Source organism: Sus scrofa, unplaced genomic scaffold (genome assembly GCF_000003025.6).
Source record: "Sus scrofa isolate TJ Tabasco breed Duroc unplaced genomic scaffold, Sscrofa11.1 Contig524, whole genome shotgun sequence".
NCBI classification, from domain to species: domain Eukaryota; kingdom Metazoa; phylum Chordata; class Mammalia; order Artiodactyla; family Suidae; genus Sus; species Sus scrofa.
In genome coordinates this window covers 303148-321437 of record NW_018085235.1, presented here as the reverse complement: position 1 = coordinate 321437, position 18290 = coordinate 303148, and the positions used below count along the sequence as shown (strand labels likewise).

At 34.8% G+C, this 18290-nt stretch overlaps 1 protein-coding gene across 1 annotated transcript; it reads left to right on the top strand.

Annotated features, from left to right (window-relative positions):
• The first annotated feature begins 12976 nt into the window (after nucleotides 1–12976).
• On the top strand, nucleotides 12977–13915 carry LOC100152670 (olfactory receptor 6C74-like). Its single transcript, XM_001926070.3, has one exon. It carries the CDS (start codon nucleotides 12977–12979, stop codon nucleotides 13913–13915), a length of 939 nt encoding a protein of 312 aa, XP_001926105.3.
• Nucleotides 13916–18290: the final 4375 nt, after the last annotated feature.

Here is an 18290-nt window from a genome sequence, read left to right as displayed (position 1 = left end):
TGACCAAAACTGAATCAAGAAATAGATAAACTGAACAGATGAATCACTAGGAATGAAACTGAATATGTCATAAAAACACTCCCTACAAATAGAAATCCAGGACCAAATGGCTTCACAGGCAAATTCTACCAAACATATAAAGAGGAATTTATACCCATCCCCTAAACCTTTTCCAAAAGTCAAAGAAGAAGGAATACTCCAAAGACATTCTATGATGCTACCATCACCCTAACTACAAAACCAAAGATACCACCAAAAAAGAAAACCAAAGGCCAATATCTTTGATGAATATAGACACAAAATTCTAGCCAGCTGAATACAACAACATATGAAAAAGATCATACACCATGACCAGGCGAGATTCATCCCAGGTGCACAAGGATGGTTCAACGTATGCAAATCAATCAACATCATACACCACATTAACAAAAGAAACATCAAATACCACATGATCATCTCAGTAGATGCAGAAAAAGCATTTGACAAAGTCCAACATCCATTCATGATAAAAACACTTACCAAAGTGCATATAGAGGGAACATTCCTTAACATAGTAAAAGCTGTTTATGACAAAATATAATATAATATAATATAATACTCAATGAAGAAAAACTGAAGCCTTCCCACTAAAATGTGGAAGAAAACAAGGATGTCCACTCTCACCACTGTTATTCAATATAGTACTGGAAGTCCTAGCCACAGCAGTCAGACAAACAAAAGAAATAAAAGGCATCCAAATAGGAAGAGAAGAGGTAAAACTGTCACTGTATGCAGATGGTATGATACTATACATAGAAAACCCTAAGACTCAACCCAAAAACTACTTGAACTGATCAACAAATTCAGTAAAGTAGCAGGATATAAGACTAATATTCGGAAATCAGTCACATTTCTGTATACTAATAATGAAATATTAGAAAAAGAATACAAAAATTCAATACCTTTTAAAATTGCATCCCAAAATTCAAATATCTGGGAATAAACCTGACCAAGGAGGCAAAAGACTTATGTGCTAAGAACTATAAAACATTAATCAAGGAAATTAAAAAGGCTGCAAAGAAATGGGAAGATATTCCATGCTCCTGGGTGGGAAAAATTAATATTGTGAAAATGGCCATACTACCCAAAGCAATCTACAGATTCAGTGCAGTCCCTATAAAATTACCCATGACATTTTTCACAGAACTGAAACAAACAATTCAAAAATTTATATGGAACCACAAATGACCCAGAATTGCCAAAGCAATTCTGAAAGACAAAAACAAGCAGGAGGCATAACTCTCCCAGACTTCAGGAAATATTACAAAGTCACAGTCATCAAGAGACATACAGACCAATGTAACAAAATAAAGAACCCAGAAATAAACCCAGACACCTATGGTCAATTAATCTTTGACAAAGGAAGCAAGAACATAAAATGGGAAAAAGACAGTCTTTTCAGCAAGTATTGCTGGGAAACCTGGACAGCTGCATGCAAATCAATGAAACTAGAACACACCATGCACCCAAATAAACTCAAAATGGCTGAAAGACATAAATATAAGACAAGACACCATCAAACTCCTGGTATAGAATATAGGCAAAATATTCTCTGACATCAAACAAGCAGGAGAACAGCTTATGCTCAAAAGGCCCAAGCTCCCTGATAATTTCAGGGAAGGGCTTTTAAAGGTAGTGTGATGGAGGCAGCCTGGGTGCATGTTCAGCCTTTTCTCTATTTGATCTCTGGTTGGTTGGTGTTGGGCAACAAGGGCAAGTTTCCAGGAGTATTAATCTTCTGGCCCCAACTAGTCTGAGGTCTGTGTCTTGGAGTCAGCAATTTTCTTCTTGGGTGGGGGGACTTGTTTCTATTAAAAACAACTTAGGAATGTGGGTCATATTTTTATATCCTTTAAAGGGAACTGGGAATTCATTGACTCCGCTATTAATAGTCTAAATTGTTACCAGCCCAATAACTATTCTATGTTTCTATGTGTTCACATTTTCCTAATCAGTAACTCTTTGAGCCAGTCTTTTTGAGACTCAGAAAAGGCCTGGGAGACTAAAAGATATTCTTTTTCCTTGAAAAGTTGGAAAAACAGGGGCTCATATGTGGTTTCAGTATTAGTTGGTGAGATAACAAGATAGGGAAGAATTATCAGCCCTGAATGTAGAGAATAGAGATCCAGGAAAATAAAGTTGGCTTTTAGGTCCAATTTTCCCTGAGGGAATTACTGATTCAGAATTAATGACTGGGGGAATCAAGTGAAGGTCAGTGTTTTTGTTTTGTTTTATTGTGTTTTGTTTTGTTTTTCAGGTGTCTGGGTCCAGGGAGTCATAGATAGGGAAATTCAGAGGAACACCTCTAGTTTTAGGTTTGAGAAACTCTGGTGGGCAGACTCTCAGGTAGTTGAGCTTCAAATCATCTGAGTGTGTACACTGGACTGAGATTCTCCTGGATAACTAAGGGCATGTGGTACCTGGAAAAATCAAAATGTAGACATGTCTGGAGTAATTATCATCATTTTAAGCCACATTTGTTTTTCAGTGACACATCAAATGAACACACTGGAATAAACCCTGTGGTAATGGATTGATGTACTGGTGTCTATTCATTTTACTGATATAGATAAATAGTGATAGACACAGATATATAGATAGATAAACAGGAGGAAATATAGGTATAAATATTTAACTGTATTGATATATAGATATATACATACACATTGATCTGTATGTTATAGATTCCTTTGATTATGTGTGTATATTTATTTTACAGAGAAAATTAAGTCCAGTGGAAACAAAATATTTTTTAATAAATTTCACCAAGATATGACTCAGCTGGAAAAAAATTACACTGTCAAAATAATGTAAGTTAGAATGAAAATCTAACCAATAATTATAATAAAAACTCTTATGGAAAATTAAGAGGAAATGGAACAAGAAAAAAAATGAAATTGTGGGCAAGGAAACAAGATGGAAGAATAGAAAGATGCTGAGATCATTTCACCATACCAACACATCAAAAAATCACAGCCGTGTATAGAGAAACTCTCACTGAGAATGACCTGAAAGACTAGCAGAAGGTCTCTTCTACTACTAATGTTATAAAGCATGATCCAGACAGCATCTGGAAAGAGGGAAAAAGAAATGATCTAGTCAGGACCCAGGCCCTTTGAGAATGATCCAGAAGGGGAGGGAGATTTCATAGGTTCAAGATCTTTCTAGAGTTCTGAATGCCCTATTGGGCACCCCAGCCCTGGGATCAAGCACCAAGAAGATGAGCCCTCTTAGCTGTTTGAAAACCAGGAGGGCTTACTGGAGGTTTTTAGGAAACCAAGAAGAGTGTGTATAGAGACTTACTTGCAACCATTCCCAGTGCAGAGGCAACAGATTGAAAACTGCATGATGCTCTTGTCAGCCTGCCTGAACTGCCCCAGCATGCTTCCCAGATTGCACCTGGCCTTTCAGCTCTGGCACTGCACCAGTCAAGATGGAGACTGCTGTTGTACAGGAGAGAAACAGGGCTCATTCCAAACTGTGGCACAACCCTTCAGGCCCTAGCTGCAAGAGAGACCACCATTTAGCCTTGGAGAAGCTGCAGCTTGCACCTGGCTCTGGTTCTAACCCCTCCAACACCAGCCTTACCCCACACCAAGGTGGTGGCTCCAAGCACACCCTGCGAGAAGATGTAACACATGCTCATTCCAGACCCAGCTGTCCCATCAAAACCCCTGGGCACACACAGACTGCACAGAGATGCTCCCACACAAGGACACAACTTTGTTCCCAGGGAAGGTAACTCTTTCATCTAATTTCATAGAAACAGAGAATGTTAAAATGAAAATACAGAGGACTATGTTCCAAACCAAAGAACAAGATAAAATCATGGAAAAGAATACCTAATGAAATGACGATAAAAAAATTATCAGGTAGAGTTTAAAGCTGTAGTAATAAAAATGCTCATTGAATCCAGGAAAAGAATAGAGGAACAAAGTGGGAACCTCAACAAAGAACTAGATAATGCAAAGTAGAACCAATCAGAGCTGAGGAATGCAATAATTAAAAGATAAAACTAGAGGAAATTTATAGCAGATGGGCTGGTAGATAGAATGGTGGAAATCCCTATTTTATTTTTTTACAGAAAAAGAAAACAAAATTCATTTAAAGTTAGGACAACATAAGGGAACTCTGAAACAACATCAAATATGCTAATGTTTGGATTATAGGGGTTGCAGAAGGAGAAGGGTGAAAGAAAGGAGCAGAAAATGTATTTGATTAAATTATGTGTGGATACTTTCCTAACCTGAAGAAGGAAGCATTATCCAAGTCCAGGAAGCACATAGAGTATCAAAAAGTTGACCCAAAAGAATCCACACCAAGACATAGCACAATTAAAATGGCAAAAGTTGAGAGTTCCCTTTGTGGCTCAGCAGGTTAAAGACCTCATGAGTATCCATGAGGATGCAGGTTCGATCCCTAGCCTCAGTGAGTTGAGGATCCCTTGTTTCCATGGCTGTAGTGTACACTTGCAGCTGTGGCTCTAATTCGACCCCTGGCCTGGGAACTTACATCGGCTCCAGGTGTGGCCCTAAAAACAACAACAAAAAAGTGCTTGACAAAAAACAAAAAGACACACACACACACACACACACACACACACACACACTCAAAATTGTACCTCCAAACTGACAAGTACATGAAAAACAACTTAAGACATAAATAATCAAATGCCAGAGAGACAAAGGAGATCTCTTGTATAAATGCAGTGCAGTATCCTGGATTAGATAGTGTTTTAGAAAAGGTAAATTTGTGAGAAATAAATGAAATACAAATAAATATAGGATTTTTGTTAGGAGTAATGCACAAATCCTCGTATTTTTTGTATGTTTATTTATTTATTTTGACAATACTGTGATGCTGATACAAAATATTTGCATTAGCAGAAACTGGCAAATTTTCCCATATAAAAGAGTTTATGGAAAAAAATCTTCCTCCCAAACCAACAAAAATTATTTGATGTCATTAGAAAGCAAAAACACCAACTAGGATTTGAGGAGCCACAGTTTTGGAGAGAAAGATGCCCAGTAAGAGGAATATATTTTCACCGATTCCAAAAGCCTCTTGTCCCTTCTAACATAATGGATAGTAAATGTCTGAGCAGAACATGGTGAGCCATTGCCTTTTTCACCAGCCATTGAGGAGAACCAAATGGGAATCCATACCTGTCAATGCAACCAAGACTTGTCTTGGATAGAAAAGATCCCCTGTAAAAGGAAACTGAAAGTTAATGAGCCTTATATTTAGCAGTGTTTTTCTTCCTAAACAAATATGATAAGTTCTAAGTGTCAAGCAGTGGAAGCCTTATATCCCAAGTGCAAAGTGTCATCTAACTGATAAAGATTTGATATAGAAATCCCTGTTGTGTCCTAGTGTCTGAAGACAAAATTTCATATTTACCAGTTGCCAAAATGGAGGATCCTGGGTCAAAACCCAGACTTTGAGTTCAGAGCATTGAAATTTTGTACTCTATGAAGAAGCTCAATGAATCCATCACTTCTCTAAAAGCATGGAATGCAGAATTGAATAATCACATTCCTTGTTTTGGTCAAGATTATCTCCCTTTACCTGTGTGCCAGAATAAAATAAATCATGTTTGTAGGATAAATTATCAACCAAACTTGTAACATTTCCATACAGTCTTGCATATACATTAAATAATTCGCAAGCATACAGAAGGAAGGTTCAAATGATCAAAACCCATGAAAATAAGAGAAATAGAGAACGAAGATGATCTGCATATAATTACTGATAAATTTATACATAATTAGAATTAATTATTTCAATCAAGAGCTAATAAATTAAAGACAAATAATTGATATTAAGATTAAAAGAATATTTATCCAGTATTTGAAGGAAGAACAGTGGCTCATGAAAGAAGGCATATGTGACATAGTAAAGGAATTAAACAAATAGGAAATATCGATCTCAAGGAAACGATTTTAATAATGTAGATTTTGAGAATATGAGAAACACAGATATCAAAGAAGTCTAAACCAAAAATAATTTATTTTGGCCTTACTTAAATATTCAGGCTGGTATTCCTAAAATCATTGTGTTTTTATGTTGGTATGGTCTACAATCATGTCAGGAACCCAAGTGTGTTCCGTCTTTTTTATTCACCATTCCCATTGTGACTGATCACAGTCATGCCTCCACAATGGCCTGCATCACATCTACTTTTCCACAGGGAGGGGGATAAAGAGGAAGAGAAGGACAAATCCCTTTTAGCAGAGGTTGAGCGGTAGAAGATGCACAGGTGTCTCCATTTACATCCTTTGCACAGACTTTAGTCACAGAGCCACAAGTTGCAAGGTAGGCCAGGTATTTACATAAATAGTCTTATTAGTATAGAAATAGTGGGGAGATTGCTTATGTATTATTAACTATTACTTTAAGATCCAACAGAAAATCTCAAAATGAGTATTTGGAGTAAAGACATCTTTCAGAAAAGACACTGAAGTCATATAGCACATGAAATGTTAGGCGTGTCTGGAGTATGAATAATGTTGCATATATGCTATGGTACAAAGTTTCCTTGACAGGCTATGTTCTTCATATTATATTGCTAATTTTTATTACCAACAACAAAAAAATATTTTATTTTCTACTTCCAAATCCAACCTATGAGTTTGTTATTTCAAAACATGAGTGCATGGAGGGAAAACACATTTTATTTATTTTTTATTTTTAATTTTTTTTTCCCGCTGTACAGCATGGGGATCAAGTTATCCTTACATGTATACATTTTTCTCCACCCTTTGTTCTGTTGCAATATGAGTATCTAGACATAGTTCTCAATGCTATTCAGCAGGATCTCCTTGTAAATCTATTCTAGGTTGTGTCTGATAAGCCCAAGCTCCCGATCCCTTCCACTCCCTCCCCCTCCCATCAGGCAACCACAAGTCTCTTCTCCAAGTCCATGATTTTCTTTTCTGAGGAGATGTTCATTTGTGCTGGATATTAGATTCCAGTTATAAGTGATATCATATGGTATTTGTCTTTGTCTTTCTGACTCATTTCACTCAGTATGAGATTCTCTAGTTCCATCCATGTTGCTGCAAATGGCATTATGTCATCCTTTTTTATGTCTGAGTAGTATTCCATTGTGTATATATACCACCTCTTCCGAATCCAATCCTCTGTCGATGGACATTTAGGTTGTTTCCATGTCCTGGCTATTGTGAATAGTGCTGCAATGAACATGCGGGTGCACGTGCCTCTTTTAAGTAGAGTTTTGTCCGGATAGATGCCCAAGAGTGGGATTGCAGGGTCATATGGAAGTTCTATGTATAGATTTCTAAGGTATCTCCAATCTGTTCTCCATAGTGGCTGTACCAGCTTACATTCCCACCAGCAGTGCAGGAGGGTTCCCTTTTCTCCACAGCCCCTCCAGCACTTGTTATTTGTGGATTTATTAAAGATGGCCATTCTGAATGGTGTGAGGTGGTATCTCATGGTAGTTTTGATTTGCATTTCTCTTATAATCAGCGATGTTGAGCATTTTTCATGTTTTTGCTGGCCATCTGTATATCTTCCTTGGAGAACAGTCTATTCAGGTCTTTTGCCCATTTTTCCATTGATTGATTGGCTTTTTGCTGTTGAGTTGTGTAAGTTGTTTATATATTCTAGAGATTAAGCCCTTGTCCGTTGCATCATTTGAAACTATTTTCTCCCATTCTGTAAGTTGTTTTTTTGTTTTCTTTTTGCTTTCCTTTGCTGTGCAAAAGCTTTTCAGTTTGATGAGGTCCCATGGGTTTATTTTTGTTCTAATTTCTATTGCTTTGGGGGACTGACCTGAGAAAATATTCATGATGTTGATGTCAGAGAGTGTTTTGCCTATGTTCTCTTCTAGGAGTTTGATGGTGTCTTTTCTTATATTTAAGTCTTTCAGCCATTGAGTTTATTTTTGTGCATGGTATGAGGATGTGTTCTAAAACACATTTTAGAGAAATCTGTACTGAGATCTCTGGAGATGTAGTTAAAGCTGTTTCTTTTTCAAATTATACTTTTACTTTTAAAAATATTTAGTGTTTGCATAATGCTGTTTTGATCTTTTGGGATTAGCGTTCTTGGAGTTCATATCCTCTTGAGAATTCATCATAATCCTTAGTATTTTCCTTTGGAGCACTGAAAGCATAAAAACACCATGGGATCAAGTGTTGATTAATTTTATATGGTATAGTGGGTGATACTTAGAAAAAAGTAAGTAATTTACATCAATAAGTGAATTATACTATGGGAAAATTTAATAAACTAGTGCTAACAAAAGCATGTACATAGTTGCTCTAAATAGATTTAAAAAAAAAAATCACGCATTGAGAAGTTGAGTGAGATCCCTTCAGAAATGGATGGACTATCAGTTTTCTGTGTTCAGCATGGTGACAAAAGTGTTAAATATTTAGCAGAGATGCTTCTCTCTGAACAAATCAGTGTTTACATCTTCTTAAAAATACATCCAGTATTGTAAGCATTTTTGGCAAGCTGATTTAGGATGGAAAATCATGAAAAGAATTGGTATGTCAAAAACTTTAAAACCATATTTCCTATTAGATATGTTTTAACCCACTTTTGTTCTGTTTTTACCATTAAGTATTAACCTCCTTTTTCTAAGCTTTTAAGTATTGTTTTAGGGAAACAGTTGAAGGAAGGCATATTAATATTCAAAAACTTTTCCTTTTTAAGTTTATCTTACATTCAGTGTCTAACACAACTAAACATTTTTGCATTCATAGACTGACTTCTAATGGTTTTGAACTGTGAACTTTATTAATGTTTTTACAGTGTGCGTTGGGAAAAATTTCTGTGTGAAATTGTTGGAGTTTAGACAAAGATAAATTAATACCATAACATTTTGATTCAGGTGTTTAGATATATGCATTCCTACAATTGTTGAGTCATTTGTGTAAATAAAGAAACATTTAAAATACATTGCTTCATACTTATGTGAATATAAAATGGATGCCCAGGGAAATCAATAGTCTTTTCTGTTACTCATATTTATCTGCATTATTAATTTCATGATTTTTGACAGCAGATCTCATTGCCTTATCTTAGAATCCTCCTGTAAACTCCTCTGGATATTACTGGAAACAAATGTTATTTGTCCTTATATGTTTAATTTTACTTATATTTTTGCTTTTCAGTAATAATGTGCATTTAAGTATTTGCCTTTTCAATAATATTTTAGAGATTAGAAATAAAACCCTGATATTCTCAACACAGAGAAATTTGTCTTATCTCTGCTCATCACAAAACCTTAATCACTTTATATGTTTGATGATGAAGATACTGGGGAAGGAATATTTCCCTAGAGATATCATTAATCTTTTTGTTGTTGTTAAGGAAATACACTATATCTGGTCCAAAACTATTTGTACAAAATATTTAATTTTTAAGAAGGCAGCTTTAGAAAACACACTTTTTGTGTTACATCCTGAAACCCAATGTAATAGCTGTACAAACCTTAACAGTATAACTCTCTCAGTTGCTATATGTTTAGTTTTGAGACTAGTTGTATCTAGTTAATATTTCATTAATTACATGATATCCATACATTTGAATACCTTATGATAAATGTATGTCTCCTAAAATTTTGTCAATATTTCTGAGACTTATTGTGTTTAAAATTTACCATATATTCCTTATCTCTTAGGCATGTTGATCACAAAATTGTCCATCATGTTAGTCTGTATTTTAGACAAAGAGTAAAATGGCAAGTGTAAAGATTAGAATTAGATGGAGAGAAATTTCATTTGTCAACATTTTTTTCTTACAATTTTTATTTACTAATTTAACTTATGAAGTTACATATTTTAATTCCTAATGTACAAATTTTTGTTTTATTGAGTTTTAATTACTATTTACATATTTTTAATCTTTTAAAAAGTTTTTACTCAAACTCACTATATTATCAATAAAAACCCATCTTACCTTTCTAGGTTTCCATAAGCTTTGCCTATACCTTTCTCTCTTTTTAAATTAAAATATAGTTGATTTATAGTGTTCTGTCAGTTTCTACTATACAGCATAATGACCTGGTGATATGTACACATACATTATTTTTCTCATACTATCTTTCATCATGTTCTACCCCAAGAGATTAAACATAGTTCCCTGCGCTATAAGTAGGAACCCATTGCTTGTCCATTCTAAATGTAATAGCTTGCGTCTACCAACTCTAAACTCCCAATCCATTCCATTCCCTCCCCTCCCCCTGGCATCCACAAGTCTGCTCTCCATGTCTGTGACCTGTTTCTGTTTTGTAGATAGGATCATTTGTGCCATATTTTAGATCCCACATAGAAGTGCTATCATATGGTATTTGTCCTTCTCTTTCCAACTTACTTCACTTAGTATGAAAATCTCTAGTAGCATCCGTGTTGCTGAAAATGGCATTATTTTGTTATTTTTTATGACTGAGAAGTATTCCATTGTGTATATGAGACACGTATTCTTAATCTAGTCATCTGATAATGGACATTTAGGCTGTTTCTATGTCTTGGCTATTGTGAATAGTGCTACAATGAACACAGGGGTTCATGTATATTTTTGAATGAAAGTTTTGGCCAGATATATGCCCAGGAGTGGGATTTCTGGATCATATGGTAGTTCTGTATTTAGATTTCTGAGGTACATCTATCTATACTATTTTCCATAGTGGTTGTACCAATTTACATTGCCACTAGCAGTGGAGGAAGGTGTCCTTTTCTCCTCACCTACTTCAGCATTTTTTTTTGAAGACTTTAATGATGGTCATTCTGACTGGTGCAAGGTGGTATCTAATTGTAGTTTTTATTTGCATTTCTCTAATGATCAGGGATCTTGAACATTTGATCATGTGCCTACTGCCTAACTGTCTTTGGAGAAATATCTATTTAAGTCTTCTGCCCATGTTTTGATTTGGTTGTTTGACTTTTTGTTGTTGAGTTGTATGAGCTGTTTGTATCTTCTGGAGATTAGGCCCTTGTTGGTTGCATCATTTGCAAAGCTATTCTCTCTTCTGTTGGCTGTCTTTTCTTGTTTTAAATGGTTTCCTTTGCTGTGCAAACAATTTTGTGGTTAATTATGGCCCAATGGTTTATTTTTGTTTTTATCGTCATTATTCTAGGAGGTGGATCAAATAAGATATTGCTGTGATTTATGTTAAAGAGTGTTTTGTTCTGCTTATGTTTTCCTCTAGGAATTTTGTAGTATCTAGCCTTTATTTAGATATTTAATCCATTTTGAGTTTATTTTTGTGAATGGTGTTAGAGAGCATTTGAATTTCATTCTTTTACATGTAGCTGCCCAGTTTTCCCAGTACCACTTATTGAAGAGACTATCTTTCTTCCACTATATGTTCATGCCTCCTTTGTCATAGATTATTTGACTATAGGTGCTCAGGGTTATTTCTGAGCTTTCTATGCAGTTCCATTGATCTATATTTCAGTTTTATGACAGTACCATATCATTTTGATAACTATAGCTTTGCAGTATAGTCTGAAGTCATAGAGCCTGATCCCTCCAGCTCCATTCTTCTTTTTCAGTATTTCTTTGGCTATCTGGGGTCTTTTGTGTTTCCTTACAAATATCAAAATATTTTCTTCTAGTTCTGTGAGGAATGTCCTAGGTAATATGATAGGGATTGCATTGAATCTGTAGATTGCCTTGGGTAGTATAGTCATATTGACAATATTGATTCTTCCAATTCAAGAGCATAGTCTATGTTTCCATCTCTTTGTGTCATCTACCTTTTTCTTCCTTTTAATTCCTCACAGCTCATACAACTTTCTGAACACATATTTACATATTTCTCTCTGCTCCTATATCCTGTTTTTTCTTTTCCACTTTATCTGGTCAATTTTAGAATCAAAACATGTAAAGGAAAACTCCTATATCTTGCTACACGTACTCAGATTACCAGGGTGTTCTTGCTTTTATTTTTTTGGGGGGTGATACAAATTGGGAAGGGTGGGGATGGTTACATAGATTTAGATAATGGAAATACTAAAAGGATAGCAAATAAATACATTACCCATATCTATATTAATTTATCTGAAAATGGCTCTCATTTATCGTGAAAGTAAATGATATATGAATCAGACATTTTATTTTGATTGAGTGAAATGGTAAAAGTGTAATAAACCTATATGTTGATGATGGTTAAGGATTGTATGTTTCCGTGTCTGTGTGTGTTTGTGTGTGTAGCTGTTAAATACAAAACCTAGGCTGTTATACTCCTCTGACAGGTATTCATTTGCTTGTATTATGCAAACCTCTTAATTTAACAAGAAATGGCCTCTATCACAACTTTGGCCCAAAACTGAGTGGAAAATATTGTTTCTATGCTTTAAAAGTTCCTCCAATATTCCTTTAATTTATTTACATAAAATCAATAAACCATAGTATGATTATATATGTTATTATGTGATAAAATTGAAAACTAAACATTGAATTCTCTGTGCAGATACTCTAGAAATTCAAACTATTGCTCCTCTTGGCATAACAACTTTAAAAAACTGTGTAATTTTATTTTATTTTATTTTATTTTATTTTTTGTCTTTTTTTTTTTTTTTGCTATTTCTTGGGCCGCCCCTGCGGCATGTGGAGGTTTCCCAGGCTAGGGGTCGAATCGGAGCTGCAGCCACCGGCCTACACCAGGGCCACAGCAACGTGGGATCCGAGCCGCGTCTGCAACCTACACCACAGCTCATGGCAATGCCGGATCCTTAACCCACTGAGCAATGGCAGGGACCGAACCCGCAACCTCATGGTTCCTAGTTGGATTCGTTAACCACTGTGCCACAAGGAAACTCCATAATTTTATTTTAAATGTCACCTTGCTGACTTCTCCTTAAACAGTATTTATTCCTGTTATTTTCCCAATGAGATCACTGTTTTATTTCTTTCTCCTTTTTTTTTTTTTTCTCTATAGACGGGTAAGTAAAGGACATTAATGGGAAACCATACAAGAGTTACAGTGTTTATTCTAGCAGGTTTGACTGATGACACTCAATTGAAAGTTGTATTATTTATCTTCCTACTTCTCACCTACTTGCTAAGCATCACTGGAAATCTCGTTATCATCATACTCACCCGGGTGGATATTCACCTCAAGACCCCCATGTATTTTTTCCTTCGGAATTTTTCCTTCTTAGAAATTTCCTTTACTACTACAAGCATCCCTAAATGTCTTGTAATGATGGTAACTGGGGACAAAACCATTTCCTATAACAACTGTATTATTCAGCTGTTTTTTGTCTTCCTTTTTGGAGCATCTGAATTTTACTTGCTGGCAGCAATATCCTATGACCGCTATGTTGCCATCTGTAAGCCCCTGCATTACACAGCCATCATGAACAGTAAAATCTGCATTCAGCTTATCTTGTGTTGTTGGCTTACTGGTTTTTTTATCATCTTTATACCTCTCCTCCTAGTTCTAAAGCTTGACTTTTGTGCTTCCAACATTGTTGACCACTTCCTGTGTGACCCAACTCCCCTCCTACAGATCTCCTGCTCAGACACACATCTCATTGAGACAGTGGCATTCATCTCAGCTGTGGTGACACTTGTGGTCACGTTAGCAGTGGTGATAATATCATATACCTATATTGTATTAACAATTCTAAAACTCCCCTCAAGTAATCAGAGGAAAAAAGCTTTCTCAACATGTTCTTCTCATATGATTGTGATATCCCTTTCTTATGGCAGCTGCGTCTTCATGTATGTTAAACCTTCAGTCAAACAAAGAGTATCTTTTTACAAGGGAATTGCCCTACTCAATACCTCTGTTGCACCACTATTGAATCCTTTCATCTATAGTTTACGGAACCAACAAGTGAGAAAAGCCTTTATGAGTCTGATACACAGGATTGTTTCTTTCTCAAAAAAATGAATATGCTGTTCCTCTGTGTGTAAAGGAAATGAAGAAAGGAGCCTCTAATAGTAACTATGTAATTGAATGTAGCTTCTATTTGTTGCTTCATTTCTTTAATATTCATCTTTCTTTTCACAGTTCATTTTCACAAAAATATTTATTCCAAAGAAGTTAATTTTCTTTACATTTTTCAAGAGGTGTTTTCTCATCTCATTTCTTTTTCCTCTGAATTTATGAAAGAAGTTGACCTAAGTATTTCAATGTCTTTTTCATCTATGATTATTAGCCAAGCATTAAAATATTTTTATTTAAATTATATATAACATACAATGTAAACATTATTACCATCCTTTATCTATACTTAGTTACAACCTACTTAAGACATTCATTTATGTGTTTTGTAATTTTACCAGTTTATTGGTACATACACTGTTTAATGAAATGGAAGAATAATGTGGCAGAGATTACCCACTAATGCTGATGGTCATATTAGAAAATGTTTCGCTTAAAAAATGATTGTTATGTTAAAACACTTTTTACAGAAACAGTTGTCTAGTTTCTCTTTGGAAATCAACTTTTACAAGTATTTCAATTTAGATGAAAAATACGTTGTCTTATTGGTTTAGTTTAAAAATTGATATTGAAATATAATAGTTATTTGGTGATTCCATACCCCAAAAACCTTCATTCACTAATTTGGGATACTGCTGAAACTTATTGGACACTTTCTAAATAACAGTAAATTAGGGCAATGATGCTGGCTCATTGTATTTATTCTTTTCAGATTTACATAAATATAGACATATAGTTATATAGCTATGATTCCTACCAGCAAAACCAAAACAGTAGAATAAACTAAACATTATCCTAAAGATTTTTAAACTAGGTCATTATCTGAATTTGACTCACTCAAACTGCTTTCTGTGTCATAACCAATATTTTAAAATATTAAAAAGAATAAGAATATATATGCAGATATATATCATGTTTCATGATATTTCCAGAAATATGTATGCATTAAGCTGTAATTTATTTTTAATTTTCTTTTGATTTTAACTGTGGGGTTTTGATTTGAGTAAGACATTGTTTTTTCCATTTGAATAAGACAGTTTTTTAAAATTTTATTGAAGGATAGTTGAACTATATTTTGTATAAGTTTCAGGTGTACAGAAGAGGAATCAATGATAAATATATATATTTATAAATGTACATGTGTATATATATATATGTATATGTATTTATCCATTCTTTTTCCCCATATAGGTTATGAAATAAAACATGTTTGAATAATACTATTTAATAAAGCAAAATAAAATATATCTTGGAAAAATTAATTATAGTTTGTAGTTTAATGAACAATTTTACAGATTTTTATACAACTTAATAAACTGCTCATAAAAAATATGAGTCATAAATATGATTTCAGTAAAATCATGGCTATTAAAATAATTGTTTACCTGTTATCATTTGTGTGCCTATCATTTGTGTGCCTATATTTTTCCAGTTAATGATCCTAGGGTACTTTTAACTTTCAGAAATTTTAAGAGCACAGAAAATGAAAAAAACACATGTAGCATATTGACACAATCCAATAGAAGTAAAACCTAAGGTTCTCTCAATACACTTTTTAGTTTTTATTCCGTTATGTGTCAACCTGGATGGCTTTGCATAAAAATACATACTCTCTGGATTAAAGCACTAATTTATCATTCAGGTATTATGAATGCTTTACTTATGTATTTTAAAATGTCTGTCTATAAATTTTGGAGATTAATCTCTTATGAATCGATTTTTTCTCCCATTCTGTGGGTTGCTTTTTCATTTTGTTTAGGTTTCCTTTGCTGTGCAGAAACTTTTAAGTTTGATTAGGTCCCATTTGTTTATTTTTCTTTTTACTGTCATTACTCTAAGTGGATCTGAGAAGATGTTGCTGTCGTTTATGTCAGAGAGTGTTTGGCCTATGTTTTCCTCTAAGAGTTTTATATTTTCTGGTCTTATATCTAGGTCTTTAATCCATTTTGAGTTTATTTTTGTGTATGGTGTTAGGGAGTGTTATAATTTCATTCTTTTCCATGTGGCTGTCCAGTTTTCCCAGCACCACTTATTGAATAAGCTGTCTTTTCTCCACTGTATATTCTTGCCTCCTTTGTCATAGATGAGTTGGCTGTAGGTGTGTGGGTTTAATTCTGGGCTTTCTATCTTGTTCCACTGATCTATGTTTCTATCTCTGTGCCAGTATCATACGGTTTTGATGACTACTGCTTTGTAGTATAGTCTGAAGTCAGGGAGCCTGATTCCTCCAGCTCCATTTTTCTTTTTCAGAATGTCTTTGGCTATTCTGGGTCTTGTGTGCTTCCAAACAAACTTTAAAATATTTTGATGGAGTTCTATGAAAAACATCCTTGGTAATTTGATAGGGATTGCATTGAATCTGTAGATTGCCTTGGGAAGTATAATCATTTTGATAAAATTGACTCTTCCAGTCCAAGAGCATATGTCTTTCCATCTATTTGTGTCATCTTTGATTTCTTTCACCAGTGTCCTATAGTTTTCAGAGTCCACGTCTTTTGTCTCTTTAGGTAGGTTTACACCTAGGTATTTTATTCTTTTGGATGTGATGGTAAATGGGATTGCTTCCCTAATTTCTCTTTCTGATCTTTCATTGTTAATATATAGAAATGCCATCGATTTCTATGTATTAATTTTGTATCCTGTGACTTTGCCAAATTCATGGATGAGCTCTAACAGTTTTCTGGTGTGTTTGGCCAAATTCATGGATGAGCTCTAACAGTTTTCTGGTATGGTCTTTAGGATTCTCTAGGTATAGTATCATGTCATCTGCAAATAGTGATAGTTTTATTTCTTCCTTTCCAATTTGGATTTCTTCTATTTCTTTTACTTCTCTGATTGCTGTAGCTAGGACTTCCAAAACTATGTTGACTAGTAGTGGCAAGAGCAGACATCCTTGTCTTATTCCTGATCTTAGTGGGAATTCTTTCAGCTTTTCACCATTGAGAATGATGTTAACTGTGGGTTTGTCATATATGGCCTTTATCATGTTGAGGTAGGTTCCCTATATGCCCACTTTCTGAAGGGTTTTTATCAGAAATGGGTGTTGGATTTTGTCAAAGGCTTTTTCTGCATCTATTGAGAGGATCATATGGTTTTTATTCTTCAGTTTGTTAATGTGTATCACACTGATTGATTTGCAGACATTCAAGAATCCTTGCATCTCTGGGATAAATCCCACTTGATCATGGTGTACAATCCTTTTAAAGTATTGTTGGATGTGGTTTGCTAGTATTTTGTTGAGGATTCTTGCATCGATGTTCATCAGTGATATTGGCCTGTAGTTTTCTTTTTTGTGGTATCTTTGTCTGGTTTTGGTATCAGGGTGATGGTGGCCTCATAGAATGAGTTTGGGAGTATCCCTTCCTCTGCAAGTTTTTGGAGTAGTTTCAGCAGGACAGGTGTTAGCTCTTCTCTAAATGTTTGATAAAATTTATAAACACTTCCCATCACTCAAAACCAAAAAAACAACTCCATCAAAAAAAAAAATGGGAAGAAAATCTAAACAGACAGTTCTCCAAAGAAAACATACAGATGGCCAAAAAACACATGAAAAGATGTTCAGCATCACTCATTATGAGAGAAATGCAAATCAAAACCACTATGAGGTACCACCTTACACCAGCCAGAATGGCCATGATCAAAAATCTACAAACAATAAGTGCTGGAGAGGGTGTGGAGAAATAGGAACCATATTACACTGTTGGTGGGATTGTCAGTTGGTGCAACCACTGTGGAAAACAGTATGGAGATTCCTCAGTAAACTAAACAGAGAACTACCATTTGATCCAGCAATCCCACTCCTGGGCATCTATCCAGAGGAAATCATGACTCAAAAAAACACATGTACTCCAATGTTCATTTCAGCACTATTTGCAATAGCCAAGACATGGAAACAACCTAAATGTCCATCAACGGAGGAATGGTTCAAGAAGCTGTGGTACATATACACAATGGAATATTACCCAGCCATTAAAAAGAACAAAATACCAGCATTTTTAGCAACATGGATGGACCTAAAAACTATCGTGCTAACTGAAGTCAGTCAGACAATGAGACACCAACATCAAGTGCTATCACTGACATGTGGAATCTGAAAAAAAGGACACAATGAACTTCTTTGCGGAACAGATACTGACCCACAGACTTTGAAAACCTTATGGTTTCCAAAGGAGATAGTTTAGGGGGTTGAGAGATGCACTGGTGGTGTGGGATGGAAATCCTATAAAATTGGATTGTGATGATCGTTGTACATCTATAAATGTAATAAATTCATTGAGTAATAAAAAAAGAACAAAAAATAAATAAATAAAATGTCTGTCAT